Source organism: Schistocerca americana, chromosome 2 (assembly GCF_021461395.2).
Source record: "Schistocerca americana isolate TAMUIC-IGC-003095 chromosome 2, iqSchAmer2.1, whole genome shotgun sequence".
Classification (NCBI taxonomy): Eukaryota; Metazoa; Arthropoda; class Insecta; order Orthoptera; family Acrididae; genus Schistocerca; species Schistocerca americana.
Genome location: NC_060120.1, coordinates 113,860,877 through 113,878,439, shown reverse-complemented (window position 1 = coordinate 113,878,439; position 17,563 = coordinate 113,860,877). Strand labels below are relative to the sequence as shown.

The 17,563-nt window shown below is 40.6% G+C and overlaps 1 protein-coding gene across 1 annotated transcript in view; it reads right to left on the bottom strand.

Moving 5' to 3' along the window:
- LOC124596263 (serpin B6-like) overlaps positions 1-17,563 on the bottom strand; it is a 253,035-nt gene that overhangs the window by 81,748 nt on the left and 153,724 nt on the right. The window contains exon 5 of the mRNA XM_047135338.1: positions 4,794-5,008. Coding sequence (XP_046991294.1) covers positions 4,794-5,008 — 215 coding nt within the window. The remainder of the gene's footprint in view (positions 1-4,793; positions 5,009-17,563) is intronic.

The window sequence follows — 17,563 nt, the reverse complement described above, 5'->3', positions numbered from 1 at the left end:
ATTGTGAAATGAAGTCAAAATAATGGAAGCGACGTTGGGGAAGGGTCGGCCGGAGGGTTCATTATAGCAGCTGCCAAGGGTTTGTGGTCAGTGAGAACATAGAATGAGCGCCCCTTGACTTCCGTTCGAAAATGTTTGACTGCCTCGTACACAGCCAGCAGTTCACGATTGAACGCGGAACATTTGTGTTGGGCGTTGTTGAGCTTTTGGGAGAAAAACTGCAGGGTTGAGGTCTGGCTGTCAACTGTCTGGCTGAGAACAACGCCGATGGCAAAGTCACTGCCATCTGTTGTAATGAAACGTTGCGCATCGGGGTGGTGATGCGCGATTGTGCTGGCTTTGGCGAGGAGTTTCTTGAATTCCAAGAAAGAGTCTGTCATTTCTGGTGTCCACTGCAGAGGCCGGGTTCTGGAGGTGTTTTCTCATGCCAAAGCATCAGTTAATGGGGCTTGGATTTCACCAGCTTGGGGTAGGTGTTTTCGATAGTAGTTCACGGTGCCAAGAAAATGCTGAAGTTCTTTGAATGAAGAAGGTCTTGGTAGATCTATGATGGACTGTTCTTTCTCTGGTGGAGGTGAGATACCGTCAGCCAATACCCGGAACCCAAGGAAGGTGACAGCAGGCTGTTGCAGTTGTAGTTTGTCGGGGTTGGTTTTGATGCCTGCGTCTTTCAAGGTGTCTGGAACGGTCTGCATATGATGTATATTGTCCTCGACAGAGGAGCTGAAGACAAATATGTCATCGAGGTAAGCAAAACAGAATATGAGGCTGAACAAAACCTCGTTAATAAAGCGTTGCCACGTCTGTGTGGCGTTTTTGAGTCCAAAAGGCATGAATCGGAATTGAAAGAGGCCTATGGGCATGGTAATTGCTGTTTTTTTCAATATCCTCAGGGGCCATTGGAATTTTGTGGTAAGCCCATTTACAGTGGATGACAGAAAAAACAGATGTGACCGACACTGTGCTGGTGAAGTTGTCAATGTTTGGTACAGAGTGGTTGTCCATTATAGTTCTTGCATTCAAGTGACGGTAATCCCCGCACATGCACCAGGTCCCGTCTTTTTTGGATGTCATATGAATGGGAGTGGACCAGCAGCTGGTGGAGTGTTCGATGACACCAGCGTTTAAGAGTTCTGTGATTTGCTTTTTGAGATCACAAAGGCTCTCGGGGCAAAGTCTCCAGGGTTTACTAGAAATGCGAGGACCAAGCGTAAGGTGAAATCTGTGCATTGTTAGTAACCACAGCAATGTTGCCTGAGGCAAGGGAGGCTGTTTGTTTACTGCTCGCATTGTGCAAGTCAGTTGTAGCAGGATTACCGCGTTTGGTGCAGGTCGACTTTTCCGAAGGAAGCCGAGGTGGCGTGACAAGATGGCCGCCAGCATAAAGCGCAAACTCCGGAATCGTGAAAGTTTGGTTGGGTTCGTGAATCGTTAGTAGGCACAGCGGCTGTGGGTGCGGCCTTTGGCAGCACAGTCTCGGTCGAAACATGTGAATTGCATACAGGCGCGAGTGCACTGTCTGTGTAGTTCATCGAGTTCACATGGTGGCACACAGCAGCAGCAGTTTCACAGTTTGCAAGACCGTCCACTGGGGGCAGGCCAGGCTGAAGCAAGGTGCAGTGCGCATGCGCAGTGGTACACAAGTCAGAGTCAACAACTGTCGAGTGAGGAGGGCGTGGTACTATGGGGCTGTCAGTACATGTGGTGAGAGCAGTATGGGGGCCTAGTTTACACATGTCTGTGTACGACATTGTGGTGACAGCACAGTTGATAGAGGTTACGGATGAGGAGCACACAGAAGTAGGATTGTCTGTACAGTCGATGCACTTACTAACCTCAATTTGTCCTTGTTGAAGTGTTTTTAATTTCAAACTGCTTTTCGTGGATCCAGCGGGCAAGCTCGAAATTTTCGTTGCATAGGCGAGTGACCTGTTCTTGCTTGACAAAACACTTGTGTGTAATTTCTTGCAGCACAGTCGAAAGAGACAAGCATGTGTGTACTAGTTGAGCACGAACAGATGCAACCAGGGAGCGAGGGCTCGACGGAGCACAGGGAAAGTTAGTGTTAGTCAGGTGACGAAACACAGTGTTGCACACTATGTCCGGGGCAAGTTTGTGGTGGCGCAAGAAATCAATGCCTATGATAGGTTCATCAATATCACATACTAGGAAAGTCCACTCGAGCTTGCAGTTCGGGGAGAGCGTAACAGAGTGGGATGTCAAATCAACGCACTGCAGTTTAGTGGAGTTGACGGCTTGTAGTGACGTGTGGTGGGAACGAATATTCTCGGATGCTAGAGATGTAGGCAGTAGGGACACATCAGCACCCGTGTCAATGAGGAACAGTTGTCCCAAAGACATGTCTTTGACGTATAAGCGTCCACAAATGTTAGGTCGTTCACGAACTGAGTGAAGCACTGGGAGGTGCCATCTTGTGCGCAGGAGGCGACTCCGGAACCTACCTGCGACCAGCATTTGGGAAACAGCAAGGCGGTCTGCAGTTCCTTGCTGCATCACCAAAACGTGTGTCGAAGCAGTAGGGGTAATGTGGATTTGCATCCTGCAGAGAGCCCGTAGCCAAGGGGGAAGGACGAGGGTCCGTGTCTGCCGAAGAGTCAACTGCAGGAGGGGGCGAGGTCGTCGCCGGTGCCGGCGAGTGGTTACCAGTGGCCAAATTAACGCGGCGTTTGCGGCATGCAGGGAGAGGGTGAAGCTGTTGGCGGGAGGCGGGTTCAATTTGCCGGGTGTGAAGCTCGCGTTGTAGTGCAGAATGAGCTCGGTCAGTGGCGCGGATAAGTACGTCAGTTGCTTGAGCTTCAGGGCAAGAGATGGCAGTTTGGACAGAAAGAGGAAGTTTCTTGATCCAGATTGACAAGTGTGTGTTATTGGGCACGGCCTGGTTGTTAACTAGGAGTCAGAGATGGCGCCACAGCTGTGATGGAGTCAAGTCGCCGAGTTGTTCCTCGTAGATGAGCTGCTGGACCCTCTTAGTAGACGTCCGTGTAACACATTCCAGTATCGTCTTCTTGACAGAAGTGGATTGTCTACATGAGGAGGAAAGGTGACTAAATCATGAATCAAGTCAGCATGGTCGTGGAGATTGTTCATGAGACAAATAGACCGTGAGTGGCCATCAAGTGAATAATATTGAAAGATCTGCTCGACCAAGGCGAACCAGAATTCGAGGTTCTCGATGGAGAACACAGGCAGTTTCGGTAGTTTCACGAGTGGTGGTGGCCTGGAAGCAGCCTGGGGGGAGAAGTGCGGAAGCAGATGTGAGGTCAAAAGCGTGGGCAGCAGTAGCATTCTCCAGCCTTTGCGGCGTGGTTGGGGCGCTCGATGGAGCTGTGAACTGGCCCTGCGGTAGAGTGAAGGTGGCACAGTGGGGGTGGAGGACGATGTGTCACGTCGCAAAAGGCCGACGTGGATGAGGCACCGGTTTGTGCCGAAAACGAATGCAGAAGCTCGACAGGAGCTGGTGCAGATGTGACAGGAGAGATGTGTTTCATGGAAGGCGGTACGTCGCGGATGGTCGACGCGGAATAGGCACCTGGCTGTGCCGAAAACAGTTGCGGAAGCTCGACTGAGAAATAATTCATGAACTGTGGGCGCATGTTAACACACTGATAGCTCGATGAGAGAGCTGAGCCATAATCACCTGTGTGGCAGGGAGGCGGCGGAGGTGTGGGCTGAACCGAAGCACCGTGTGTATAGTGATGCCGAACATGGAGTGAGTGGTAAAAAGGGTCATTGTTCATAGTCACTCCACTCGAAATCACGTTCGGATAAGGTGAGAGCCATGGCACAGAGCACTGGGGTGTAATAGTAGAACATAGGGTGTTGTTATGCCCACTAGACCACTTGTTGTTCATGTCACAGGCTGATATGCTGAAGTCAGAAGACACATATTGATGTGGGACAGAAGTAGCAGCAAGCATGGTGAGAAGCTGAGGTGAAAGGCCCATGAGCCTGGCAGGGCTGACCACGTGGCTGTAGTTAATGTGAGGTATCACGGAGTAGGGTGTCGAGAATTGTTGCTCCGGCAGTGGAAAGTTGTCCAATGAAGCATTAATGAAGTTCAACGTTGGTACCTTATCACATCGAGAACCGTAAGTAGTGGTAGCACGGTTGGTGGAGGTAGGCACATGAGGTGGCGGGAACAAAGGCGTTTGGTAACCAGAGTCATGCATGTTCCTAACCTCACTTGTTACAGGCTCAAAAATATTGAGCGACACCAGGGGAGCCGTCGAAGGAGAAACACCGTGTTGCAATCCTGGCGGGTGTACATCGCCAGCAACATGGTGCATATTTGTCACAAAATCAGGCATTAGGTTTGGAGCCGAAGTCATTGTTTGAACACTGTTGTGGTACAACACATGAAACTAACCGGCACAGTCATCGTGGGCACTGTCGGAAAGCAAAAACGAATAACGAAGAAACTCGGGGTCACCATTGTGGTGGAATCAGGGTGGTTTTATCCAGAGAATACACCAACATGTTGAGAACTATATTTTATTGCACATCATGGCAGAACAACACATGCGGAACTGAACTTTAACATGGCAGGAAGCAAAGAAGTCAGAGATGAAATACAATGCAAAGATGGTTTGTTTATGTATCAATATTTCTGGTGACGAGTTTATCGGCGCCATAGGTTTGTGTGTGAGTTGTCACCTTTCCTCAGTTTTGTCTAAGCAATTCATTGTCGTATAAAGTTATGTGTCTCTAATTTCATGCTACTGTTATTGAATGACAGAGAAGGTTTTTACCAACTCTAAATTTATTAGCAATACCTTGTAATTGAGCTTCAGAACTTGAGCTTCAAGATGTTTTGCCTCTGTATACATTAAGTTTTTCTTTAGTTTCATCATATCTACAGTTTTCTTCTTAGTTGCAGAAACATGGAAAGGCATGGGGGATGTGTCATCTTTCATGAATGGAATATCCCACAGGCCTTTAAAGTAAATTGCATTTACAAGCACCAGGCAAGTAATCTGGCTCAAAGAACCTGAAAGAAACAGACATAAGGATGTTGCTAAAATGATATCAACAATTACTCTTTTCTTTTAATGGCAGCCTCCTAATTATATTTTCTATGTTATTGGCTGAGAGCATTGGAGAGGACATTACTTTTCACTTTGTGATGGTATGCAGACTACACATGTAGATGTAGAACATTTACTTCAGCCCATGATCACAAAATTGTTTAGTAGCTATGCCAACATCAACTCCCTGGTCACACTACCAATAACCTACAAGTACTGCTTGTCCAATGGCTGCTTCATAATATGCTAGGGGACAAAATTTCATTGAGGCTTTTATTAGAAGAGACTATTTGAAAAAATAACAAAAGTGAATACAAAAACACTCCATCAATGGATAAAGGTTGCGGCATGCAGAAAAACCAGCAAATAAACAGTGTAAACAACTGCAATGAAGTGTAAGTAAACATGCAAGGAGACTTAATATGTTTCAGTAAACTCAATCAACTGCTGTAATCAGTCACCATCATGAAATTCTTAAGAACAACCATTTAAATTGATTTAAGATGGGATGAACACATATAATTAATAGCTATAGTTATTTGCAAGTTCCATAGACCACAATTCAGATCGCTCACTATAATGAGGAACAAGTCAGCTTACAATTCTAACACATTTTCTCAATAAAAGATAAATCTGTCTGTTGGTAAGGCCACTGCCAATTAGAGATATGCCAGAAAAATCATAAAGAATTCAACAATGAAAACAATCAATGTTTAACAATATAATGTAATTGTATAGATAAAAAAACTTCTCACCAAGTGGCGGCAGAACACATACATAAAAGAAGGTTATAATTAGGCAAGCTTTCGGAGCTACCTGGTGAATAGAATTTTTTATGTATCCAATTACATTATAAAGAACTGTACATAATTCATATACATAGGAATTTGTTTGCAGTTGTCTGACTGGCTTTTGTGAGCTGCTATTCAGTTGAGAAACCTTAACAAGACAGATTATTAGAAAGGTATGTATGACACAGATAAGAGCTTCTGAACTCATTAACAGTTCATTCATAAGTGATAAACCATTACTAATTTGGATTTAAAAAACAGATAGAGGAGATTCAGGGAAAAACTGTACAAATTCATTATGGGGTTGTGTAGCAGGTAAGCACACCTTTCAGGTAGGTAACATAGGTGTGTTCCAGCATAACCTCAGTATATCAAGATTAGATTTGGAATGATAGGCTGTGCATGGAAAGATTGGAAAAGCACATGATGCAATGTCATACTCTATGATACAGGGTGTTTCAAAAAGAATATATGAGTTGTGACCAAAAAGTAACGCAAATTTTTTAACTTCATGGGATTTACGCATCTGATTTTCAATTTATTTTTTTGTCTTGTTAACACACATTTTCCTGACGTGTGTTTGCATTTTCAGCTGTTTTGAATATTTCATTTATTGCCGATGGTCAAAAAGGCTATACATGTTTTCAAATGCTTGGCAAATTTTAACTTCTGATAAAGATGGCTAAAAAAATTTGCATTAGAGTTTGCTTTAAAAAAAGAATAAACTGCAGCATCACATTCAAAATGTTGACTGTGGCTTTTGGCAAATCTGCTATGAGTAAGACAAGAGTTTATGAGTGGTATGGATATTTCAAAGAGGCCCGAGAAGACAATAAAGATAACAACCATCCTGAATGCCCTAGCACATCAATTACTGATGACAAAATGGAAGAGGTAATGAAAATGGCTCTGGAAAATCACCAAATCACCATTAGAGAGGTTACTGATGAAGTCAGCATATTCTTTGGCTTATGCCAAATTTCAAACAATTATTTTTGGATGTGTTAGCATTAAACACGTAACAGCAAAAAAGATTAGCTGCACTGCACAATTCCACACAGTACAAAAAGTATTGCTGTGAAAGCACCCAAAGTCTACCAAACATTGAAAACCTAACCCCAAATGGCAACTCGTATACACCGCCCCATTTGTAATTATGCAAGTTCCTCATCCAGGATCATACAGACTAGCTTACCCTATAAATAGAAAGGAAAGGGCCTTTATCCACACAAGGATCTAAAGGAATTTGTACGCTGAATGGGTTTGACAAAAGGTTAAACCAACTCATGAAGTTATTTTTCTTTAGTGAAAATATTTCAGTACAAATTATGAAAGATGTCCACTTACTTTTATGAAAAGTTTCTCTCTTGTCATTTATATTTGTGTACATAGAAATAAGGTAAGTTATTGGTTATTGAAGGTTTTGTTCACTGAGAAAAGGATGTTGTGAAATGAGTAATAAGCTTAATTTAATCACCGTGATGCAAATTCACTACCAAAATACATACACCTTCCAACCAAAAAATTGGTAAATGCAGAAGGTACAAATAATTGATGTAGCATTATGACAAGAGGCAACACACAAGTGCAGTAGAAATTTGCATCATAGGAGAGAGACCTTGGTGCATGCACAATGGCAAAAGAAGTCCAATATGCTTCTTAACATGCCAGATGCTCAGCTAACATTAATATCTCTATGCCACATAGAATATACCCACAAGATTATGACTATAAATTGATGTCTACAATAATTACTGACATCTATACTATAATAATAAAACTAAAAGGAAAAGAGAACTAAGAAAAGGAAATATTTACATGGATGGAAATAAAATGAACTAACTACAGAAAGCTATCTACACACCAGGTTACTATTTACAATATATACTCAAAAATCTACATTATGGCTATATCCAAAATAAACTAGGCTCTTTAGTATTGGAAATCTGTATATGCCATGAAAGAGTTAATAATTCTAGGGGTATGCTCATACTGTGAATAAGCTATGAGAGGGGATAATGATGCTGTGCCTCGCCTAGGAAGATACCTATCAATTTCATGTGCACACATTGTATGAATATGGAAGAGACAGAAACATATATACCCACTGTAGTACACAGAGGTGCATCCCACAGTAAAAAGTATTAAATTAAGTACACTTATGTAAAATCATTACAGGTACTTTTAACCAAATGACATTAATAAACTTGTATGACACAATGATATTAGAATTTTATCTATAGTGCCACAAATATTGAGTAAATAGTTTGTCACCAAACACAAAGAAGTGTTCACAGAGAATTTGCTCAATTATTGTATGATGTGTTAATGACAGCTCTGAGCATGAGATGATAAATGCTTCTTTCCATTCCTTATAACAGCTCCCTGTAGATTTGAGAAAGGTGTGGCTAAGGGTAGATATGTTTACTTGTGTTGGAAACGTGAGAGTGAAACTCTCGATTCCTATCATTAGCAATGTGGAATTACAAATGCTGAAGTTAAATGAGATGAGGGCAGTAGTTAATGCATATGATCAGATTGCATAAATGTATATTGTTTTTTCAGTCCTGATGTGTAACACATTTTGCTAATTATTCATGTAAACAAAAATTATATCATGAGTTTAAAAGTTAAAAGGTGTGCTAGCTCATCATAAAAGTTGTAAATATAAATTATTTATTAATTATGAAAGTAAATATGAAATAACTTGCCATGGAAATGAAGCCACATGAATTTTGAAGGAGAATATGACTTCTTAAATGTTATTCACTTGTATTTAGACAATGTTATTCAAACATCAAAAACAATTTGACAAATTTATGTATAAACTTCTATGTATGTGAAATGTATTAGACTTCATTTGTCAGCTAATATCAAAATGACATTTATGTGTAGTTATAAGGAGCAATTTTACCTCATGTTTTAATTTCTTTATGCAAGTCATGAAAATTTTGCACATTTGTACAAAGACAGATAGGGGAATCTGTATATGAAAAAGGCGTTTAACATAAGTGAAATTAAAAGGGACTTCAAGAAAAACTGTCTGCATATTATATGTATAGTGTGTGTTGAATGAGGAATACACACTCATGCAATGTAGTGATCAAATTTGTGTGTGCCAAGTGACGAAAACATTCTAAGTGCACTTTGTAGTTGCATTTTATGTTGAACTTTACTATGAAGGAGTAATTAAAGCAAGTAATTTATAGGCTTACCTGGAAAATGGTGAGCTCTTGACATGATGCTGATGATACAGACTGGCCTTTTGAGCACTTAAATATGTGATGAACAACGTGGTTTATATAAGAATGGTTGGAACTTTATGGCTTCTCCATCATGCTATTAAACTTTTTAACCAAATACACATCAGTGCACACCTATCCTATGGGGCGACCCTCTGAACACTATAATGACATGCAATTCATCATCGTCTACAAAGTTACAGACCTGAGGCTGAACTGTTTTCCATAGTTGCACTGATGGTACCACAAGGCATGCGCACAATGAGCAATCACTTAACATGTGGAGGTATGGCTGCAACACTTAACATGTGGAGGTATGGCTGCACAAACTATGAGTGATGGTTACACCTCAATACTGGAGCAAAACGCAAACATACCATTTGTCGAGTCATGATCTCTCAGAAATGGAATGTTTAAAGTTTCATAAATTTCATGTAAATTAATTGTAATGTAAATAAAGCTGACACATGCAGGAATAAATAATATATAACCTTGGACACAAATAATGGATTTGATCTCCAGCCAGGTCAAAACGTAGTTTAAGTGGTACTTCCATATGAAATTTTATTATTTGTGTTAAATATATTCGCAAAATGCACCACTGTCATCCATTAATCATGGAGAATGCCATTATACAGTATTAGGACAGTTGTGATACATCTTATTTTGGTTTAGCCAAAAAGGATAAGTTGTTTAATGAGTATTAGAACAAAGTAGGGAGCAAAGACGCAATATAAACAAGCCTACACCAAAAAGAGACATATACAAAAAATTCTAATGTTTCCCTAAGCCAATATCAAATATTTCATTCTTCAACTATTGCTCTCTTCATGTCACTGATTCTGGGTGGGCGTATTGCATGTATGTCAGACAATAATATATATTTGTGTAAAAGTTTTTACAGCATATCTTTTGGAAAGGAAGGCAGTTCCTTTCATTTCTAAATTGCTTCATTCTAAATATGATACCTGGATACACTGTAACCAGCAAACTTCAGAACATATGCTGACATTATTTATAATTGTGTTGTACGGCATTCTTGGTCAAGAAGCTGCATGCTGCATCTTTTTCTTAAAGAAAGAAGGGGTAAATAACACTGTTCAAAGGGGATTTACTATATCAATCACTTTAAACTGTTACTGTGGTTATCGAAGCAAGAGTCTATGGAGGTGTGAACTTAGATAACATGAATTGCTGCTGGTGAAAGTATCTGCCAGTCAAAAACATCAAAATAATCCACATTATTCACACCTCCTTACAGCACCAGTACTTAAACACCAGTATAGTTTAAGTTGTGAATACACGCACTTTCACTAGATAAAGAGTAAATACTGTTTTCTGTTATGTGTGTCTATGCTATACACATTAGTTTGCTAGACTCTGAATAATGCATGATGCGCACTGTTGTTGTGCTTGTTTCAGTTATTTTCAATGATTGTTACATGGTCATACCCACACATTATGTCATAATCCAGTTCATATATCTCTGCATTTTACTGTACATACTTCAAACTTGAAAATAAGCAAAAGTAATTAATAAAATCCTTACAACTGACTGACTAACAGGAAGATAAAAGCTGACTGGCTGATCATAGAAGGAGATTCTCTGCCTGTACAAGAGTATTCTCACAGAGCTTCCAAGAAAGTTACTATTAAATCCCACATACATATTTGTGACGGTAAAATTTCAGAAATATGGGTTTATCCACATGTCTATTGACAACCATTCATCTTGAACACTACCCAAAAAGCAAATAGGAAGATAACTATGTAACCTCCCTCACATATTATACAGTGACTTACGCAACTGTTTGTAGCAATTCTTTGCTCACAAAGCAGAAGTGTGTCTATGTTGTGTCTAACACAGGAGTGAAGTGACTTGATAAGTGGATGATTCCAGAATGAGATTTTCACTCTGCAGTGGATTGTGCACTGATATTATACTTCCTGTCAGATTAGAACTGTGTGCCGGACCAAGACTCATATTTGGGGCCTTTGCCTTTCGCGGGCAATTGCTCTACCAAGAGAGCACTTGCCCACACAGGGTAAAGGTTCCGAGTTCGAGTCTCAGTCCAGCACACAGTTGTAATCTGCCAGGAAGTTTCATGTGGATGATTGTCTCAGCTTATGCTATGGTTTCATACTCTGATTTAAGCACTGTGTAAGATCCAGCACAGAAGAGTACTTCGTGGGAAAGGAAGGCACACCACTTCAACAAGAAGAGACATTCCTGGGAATATACCATTAGCTGTTTATCGACAGGTGACTCGAAATATCTCTTCTATGTTCCATCCCAAACACTTGTACACAACAAATGTCATTCTCCAGAGAACAATAACAGCAGGGTGGAACAACTATACCAGAGTTGTGAGTCAATGCGAACTTGGCTGTGGAAGATATAAGTTCCCCAAGACCAGTCAAACATGTAAGTTCCAGAATCCATGTTTTGTGTGAATTTATTTGATGAATGTATGAAGGAGATCCCAAGGAGATGAGCACAAGTAACAAGTTCCTAACACTACATTTCACTGGCTTGAGACTGTGCAGTGAATCAACAAATGAAAGTAAGCTACAGAAAAGAAAGTGAGGGCAAGGAAACACTTTGCAAGAAAGCAGTTTGGTTGGAGCCTTGGAGCAGAAAACTTGGCACACACATTTCTGCTCTGTTGGAGCCTTTGGTGAGCCAAGATGTCTCAATAAGTGCTGCAATTTTGAGATGGTAGCCTTGAAAATGTCTCTCATTGCCACCTGATCCACATTCTGCTGAGCGGGTCTTCCCATCTCCATGAAACAAGAAGCAAGGATGCAATCACACAAGGGATGTTATAATCATCACAGCTGAGTCGACTATACCAGACCTGACCACTACCAGCAAGGCAGTCTTAGATGACAATAACCCTCAGTTATTCATAACCTTTGTCCTGCTGTAGATGAAAGCTTGTAATCACATATAATGTGTCTCTAGAAAAATCCTGCACTCCCAGGGGACACCACCTTGAAGTAGGCACCTTCAGTGGCGGCAGGAGGGCTTGCATGCTTCCTTGAAGTAGAGAGCTGTGCTGGTGGTAGCGTGGCTACTGGCAGGGTCACTGAAGTCGGATGGGTCTCGAATGAGGAGCCACACAAAGTGTATCCCACAACATAGGGCAGTGAGGGCTCCAGAGGCACAGTGAAGCCAGCTTCCCTAGGGAAGTAAACCTAATATAAATCCTGGTCCTTCAGTTTGAGGGTTGGGCACAAGGCTAACACCCTCTTCCTGTAAATGAAAGTCAAGTAACAAAAACCCAAAGAGCAGAAGCTGGATGGATTAATAGAGAATGACATGGTAAGGATGTCGGACAACAAATGATTAAAAAGTTGAAACCTGATCTTCGAACTGGTACTGCAAATGTTCAATCTTTATATAGTCCAGGCTCTCTAAAGAAGTTACTAGACCAACAGGGGAAGCTCAAGGAGAGCATTATTGCCATCCAAGAAATTTGATGAACAGGGAATGGGGTACTGGAAAAGAGAGAGGGCGCTATGTTCTATAGCTGTGATGATAACAGACATGAGTTTTGTATAGGTTTCCTTGTTCATAAAGATCTGAAATACTTGGTGATGAATTTTACACCCATTAATCCAAGGCTATCAGTAATTAGAATTAAAGGAAGATTCTTTAATTATAGTATAATTAATGGACATGCACCATCAGAAGAACCTATTGCCAGCCCATAAATGGAGCTCATAGTAAACATGGATCCACTAATGATAATGGAATAAGTTTGATCCTCTTCACAGCCTCCCAGAATATGATAGTGGGATCTGCCAGGTTTCCCTATAAGGAGATATACAAGTACACATGGAAGTCACCTGATGGTGGAACCATTAATCAAATAGATGATGTACTGATAGTCCAGAGGCATAAATCTAACTTGTCAGATATTCAAACCTTTCGTGGCCCTAATGTGGATTCAGATCATTTTCTTGTAATGGCCCAGATAAGAGCAAGGATATCAAATGCTTAGAAAGAAAGACATACTAGGAAAGAACACTAAAATACTGCAGCACTGCAATTAACAGAAACTTATGAATCATACTGTCAGAAAGTTTTTCAGGCCTTAGAACAAGAACAAGGAAGAAAGCAAGACAGTAATGACACAGAACAAAAATGGCTGACTATAATAAGAGCCATAGGCATTTCACCTATGGAAACACTAGAGATGAAGAGAAAATCAATAAGGCCCACATGGCTTGATGAAGAGTGTAAGAGAGTGACTGAAGAAAGTCACAAACTGCACAAGAAGCTTGTTGGAGGATTATAGAGAGAAAAGGACGACCAAAAAGATTACACATCACAGAAAGAAAAGGGACTGAACTAAAGCTGAAATAGAATGTATGGAATTGCCCAAGAAGAAGAATGAAACAAGGATGTTCTTTATAAAAGTAAACAATGCTAGAAGAAAATTTGCTCCAATAACCAGCTTGGTTAGAGATGAGTAAGGAAACATAATAAGTGAGACTAAACATACTCTGGAAAGACGGTGAAGATACTTTAATGACCTGCTGAATCAAGAGACAGAGCAAACAGAGGCTATATTTGATGATTGTGAGCAAGGATTGGATGATGAACAACCACTGGATGGCCTAGGGTTACAGGACATTAAAAAAAGCTTTAAGGAAACTGAAGAATAATAAGGCCTCTGTCACTAATAGCATTCCTGCAGAATTGGTAAAATGTGGAGGAGCAACATTAGAGCAGTCTCTGTTTGAACTTATCACTTTCATATGGGAACAGGAAAGGATACCAGATGAGTGGAATGAAGGAATATTGTGCCCCATACATAAAAAGAGTGACTGAATGGAGTGTAGAAAACACTGTGGGATTACCCTCCTGAACCTGGGGTACAAGGTGTTATCTAATATTATTGTTGGTCAGCTACTCCCACAGGCGGATAAAGAAACTGGAATATACCAAAGTGGATTTCGATGAAGAAGGTCAACAATAGACCAGATTTTCAACCGGTGTCAAATTTTGGAGAAAACTGTTGAATATAGAATTGGAACACATCATCTCTTTATTGGCTTTAAGGCTGCATACAACAGCATCAATAGAAACTGGTTGTTTCATGCCTTACAGGAGATAGGGATACATGGAAAGCTCCTGAGAATGGTTAAAATGATGATGTCTGACATAAGAAGCTGCATTCAAGTTCGAGGAAATTACGCAGACCCCTGGAAATAAAAAATGGGCTACGTCAAAGAGGTGCATTAGTATGCTATTATTTAATGTAGCACTCAAGAAGGTGATTACGGAAGCAGGCCTACAGACAAGGGGCACGATCTTCTACAAGTCAGTGCAGATTTTAGTATATGCAGATGGCCTAGAAATCATAGCATGGACAGTACCAGCACTGAAAGAAGCTTTTATAGCTTTACTTCAAGCAAGTAAGAAGATGGGTCTTATCATAAATGAAGATAAAATGAGATACATGACCTATGGGGAAGCATATCAGCCCAATATGCCATCAACTTTCCGTATGAATGGATACACATGATAGCTTTAAGTATGATAGTTCCACAGGCACTTGCTTTAATGACATCTCAACTGAAATTATGATTCGGCTGATATCAGCAAATAAGACATATTTCACCTCAAGGAATTTATTCCGGTCAAGACTCCTCAGCCACCCACAAAATTCAATATCAAAAAGCCTTGTTAGTCCAGTTCTCACTTATGCTTAGGAAACATGACATTTGACAGAAACCAATGCAAGGCTTCTTGATGGATTTGAGAGGAAAGTTTTGAGAAGAATAATTGTCCCTGTGTATAACAGAGAACAATGGAGGAAAAGGTACAATGAAGAATTGTACACTATATATGCTAATGCTCCTGAAACAAAAATCATACAAGCAGAAAGGATAAGATGGGCAGGTCATGTGGCAAGAATGGAGGAATCTGAGATGATAAAGAAGATTCTCTTTAGTAATCCAGGAGGACAAAGAGGGAGAGACCTACAGAAGTTATGATGCACAAACTGGAGGAGGGTATCATGTGACCGTGGTGGATGTTGGAAGATTGTTGGAAAGGCCAAAGTTCATCCTGGACTGCAGCACCACAGAAGAAGAAGAAGAAGAAAAAGAAAAAGAAGAAGAATCCTGGCCAAACACCTTGTGAAGATTCCTCTATGAGGAGCCAGTTAATATTTGTTTTCCTGTTATACATTCAATTGTATGAAGTTTTTCCATAGGTTTTTCCTTAGTGGCAATGATTCAACACATGTACTTCCCGAAATTAATGCTTCATTGCCTGATATGCCATATCAGTTTCCAATCACCCCTCTTCCAAGATTGAATGCACAATGCAGCATGTATTAATTGTCTAGTAGTAATCCACCTGGTGCCCAGCTCATTCACCTCTACATTTATACTCTGCAAACTACTGTGAAATGCATGGCAGAGGGCACTTCTCACTATATTACTTACTATGGCTACTTCCATGACCCATACACGTATGGAGTGCTAGAAGAACAACAGCTTAAATGCCTCTTTACACACTGTAACATAATTGCTATAATCTTGTCTTTGCAATCCTTCTGAGACTGATACATAGGGAATTGTGTCATATTCCTAGACTCCTAAATTAAAGCTGGTTCCTGAAACTTTGTAAGTAAGCTTTTATGGAATATGGTAGTTTGCATCTATCTGCAAGTCTCTTCCAGTTGAAGCTGGTTCCTGAAACTTTGTAAGTAAGCTTTTATGGAATATGGTAGTTTGCATCTATCTGCAAGTCTCTTCCAGTTGAGCTTTTTCAGCATCTTCATGATATGCTCCACAGGAACAAGGATGAACATTTATGCTGCCTTTCTTTGTATATGTTCATTATCATCTGTTACCCTTTTTTTTTTATTGATACAAAGAACTTGAGTAGATTTATAGGACAAGTCCCTTAAGTATTTGGTACACAATTTACTGTGTAGACACTGCATTTTCCTAGTATTCGACCAATGAATTCAAATTTGTTGCCTGCTTTACATACAACTGAGCCTATGTCATTGTTTTATTTTATATCCCCACAAATCCTTTTCCTAAGCTCTGGTTATGAGGGAGAATAGTGAGAGCAATCTGATAAATATATATGTAATCTCTAAAAACTGAGAAGATTTTGAAAGGAGAGAAATTGTGCATGGTTTGTTGGAGGAATCTGAAGTTATTAATGGGGGAGAAACACCAGATAGCCAATGATTAATTTTTTGGAACAGGGTAATGAGGTACAATGTTTAGCTGACAGTAGCAGTAATCTTTTTGCTGTTAGTCAGACACCACTAAATGCTTTATCTGACAAGAAACTGTTTGTAATAATGACTGTTTCCTGTATTCAAACAATTGGCACCACAGGAAAGGTGAAGAAATGAGAATGTACCAATGTTGTCTAAGAAACTGCTATTTTAGAAACAGATAGAAGAAGAGCAGATGTACCATCTCAGGCGAAAGAAACTGAGACCAGAGCAAAGGGATGGCATTCCAGTAACATTGCAGAAAAAAGGAAGACTTTGAATGGTATAATGAACATGAAGAGAAAGTGGGGGTGGAGCCAGAGGTATTAATGGCAAATCATAATGAAATAGAATTATAGGTAGAAAAGTTTCATAAATTACATAGGGGCAGGGTGGGGAGAGCTTAATGACTTCAGGGGATGTTGCAGTATTTGCAGAGTTTGGTGATTGAAAATCAACAGGAACTCAAGTTATTGACAATACTACTTAAATTATCCTTTGTGTTGTCACTCTTCCTCTTTTTTTTCAGTCTGAACAACATGTATACTGAAGTGTCAAAGAAACTGGCACTCCTGCCTAATATCGCATAGGGCCCGACAAGCATGCAGAAGTGCCACTACATGACATGGCATGGACTCGACTAATATTAATCTTGCAGGGTTGTCCATAAGTCTGAAAGAGTACAAGGGGATGGAGATATCTTCTGGAAGGCATATTGCAGGTCATCCCAGATTTGCTCAATAATGTTCATGTCTAGAGAGTTTGGTGACCAGCAGAAGAGTTTAAACTCAGAAGAGTATTCCTGGAGTGACTCTGTAGCAATTCCGGATGTGTGGGGTGTCACATTGCCCTGTTGGAATAACCCAAGTCCACTGGAGGGCACAATGGGCATGAATGGATGCAGGTGATCAGACAGGATGCTTACGTAAGTGTCACCTGTCAGAGTCATATCTAGATGTATCAGGGGCCATATTACACCAACTGCACATGCCCCACACCATTATAGAGCATCCATCAACTTGAACAGTCCCCTGCTGCCACACAAGATTCATGGATTCATAAGGCTGTCTCCATACCCATACATGTGCTTCCGTTCGATACAATTTGAAACGAGACTTGTCCAAGCAGGCACCATGTTTCCAGTCATCAATAGTCCAATGGCAGTGTTGATGGGTCCAGGTGAGGCGTAAAGCTTTGTGTCATGCAGCCATTAAGGATACACGAGCGGG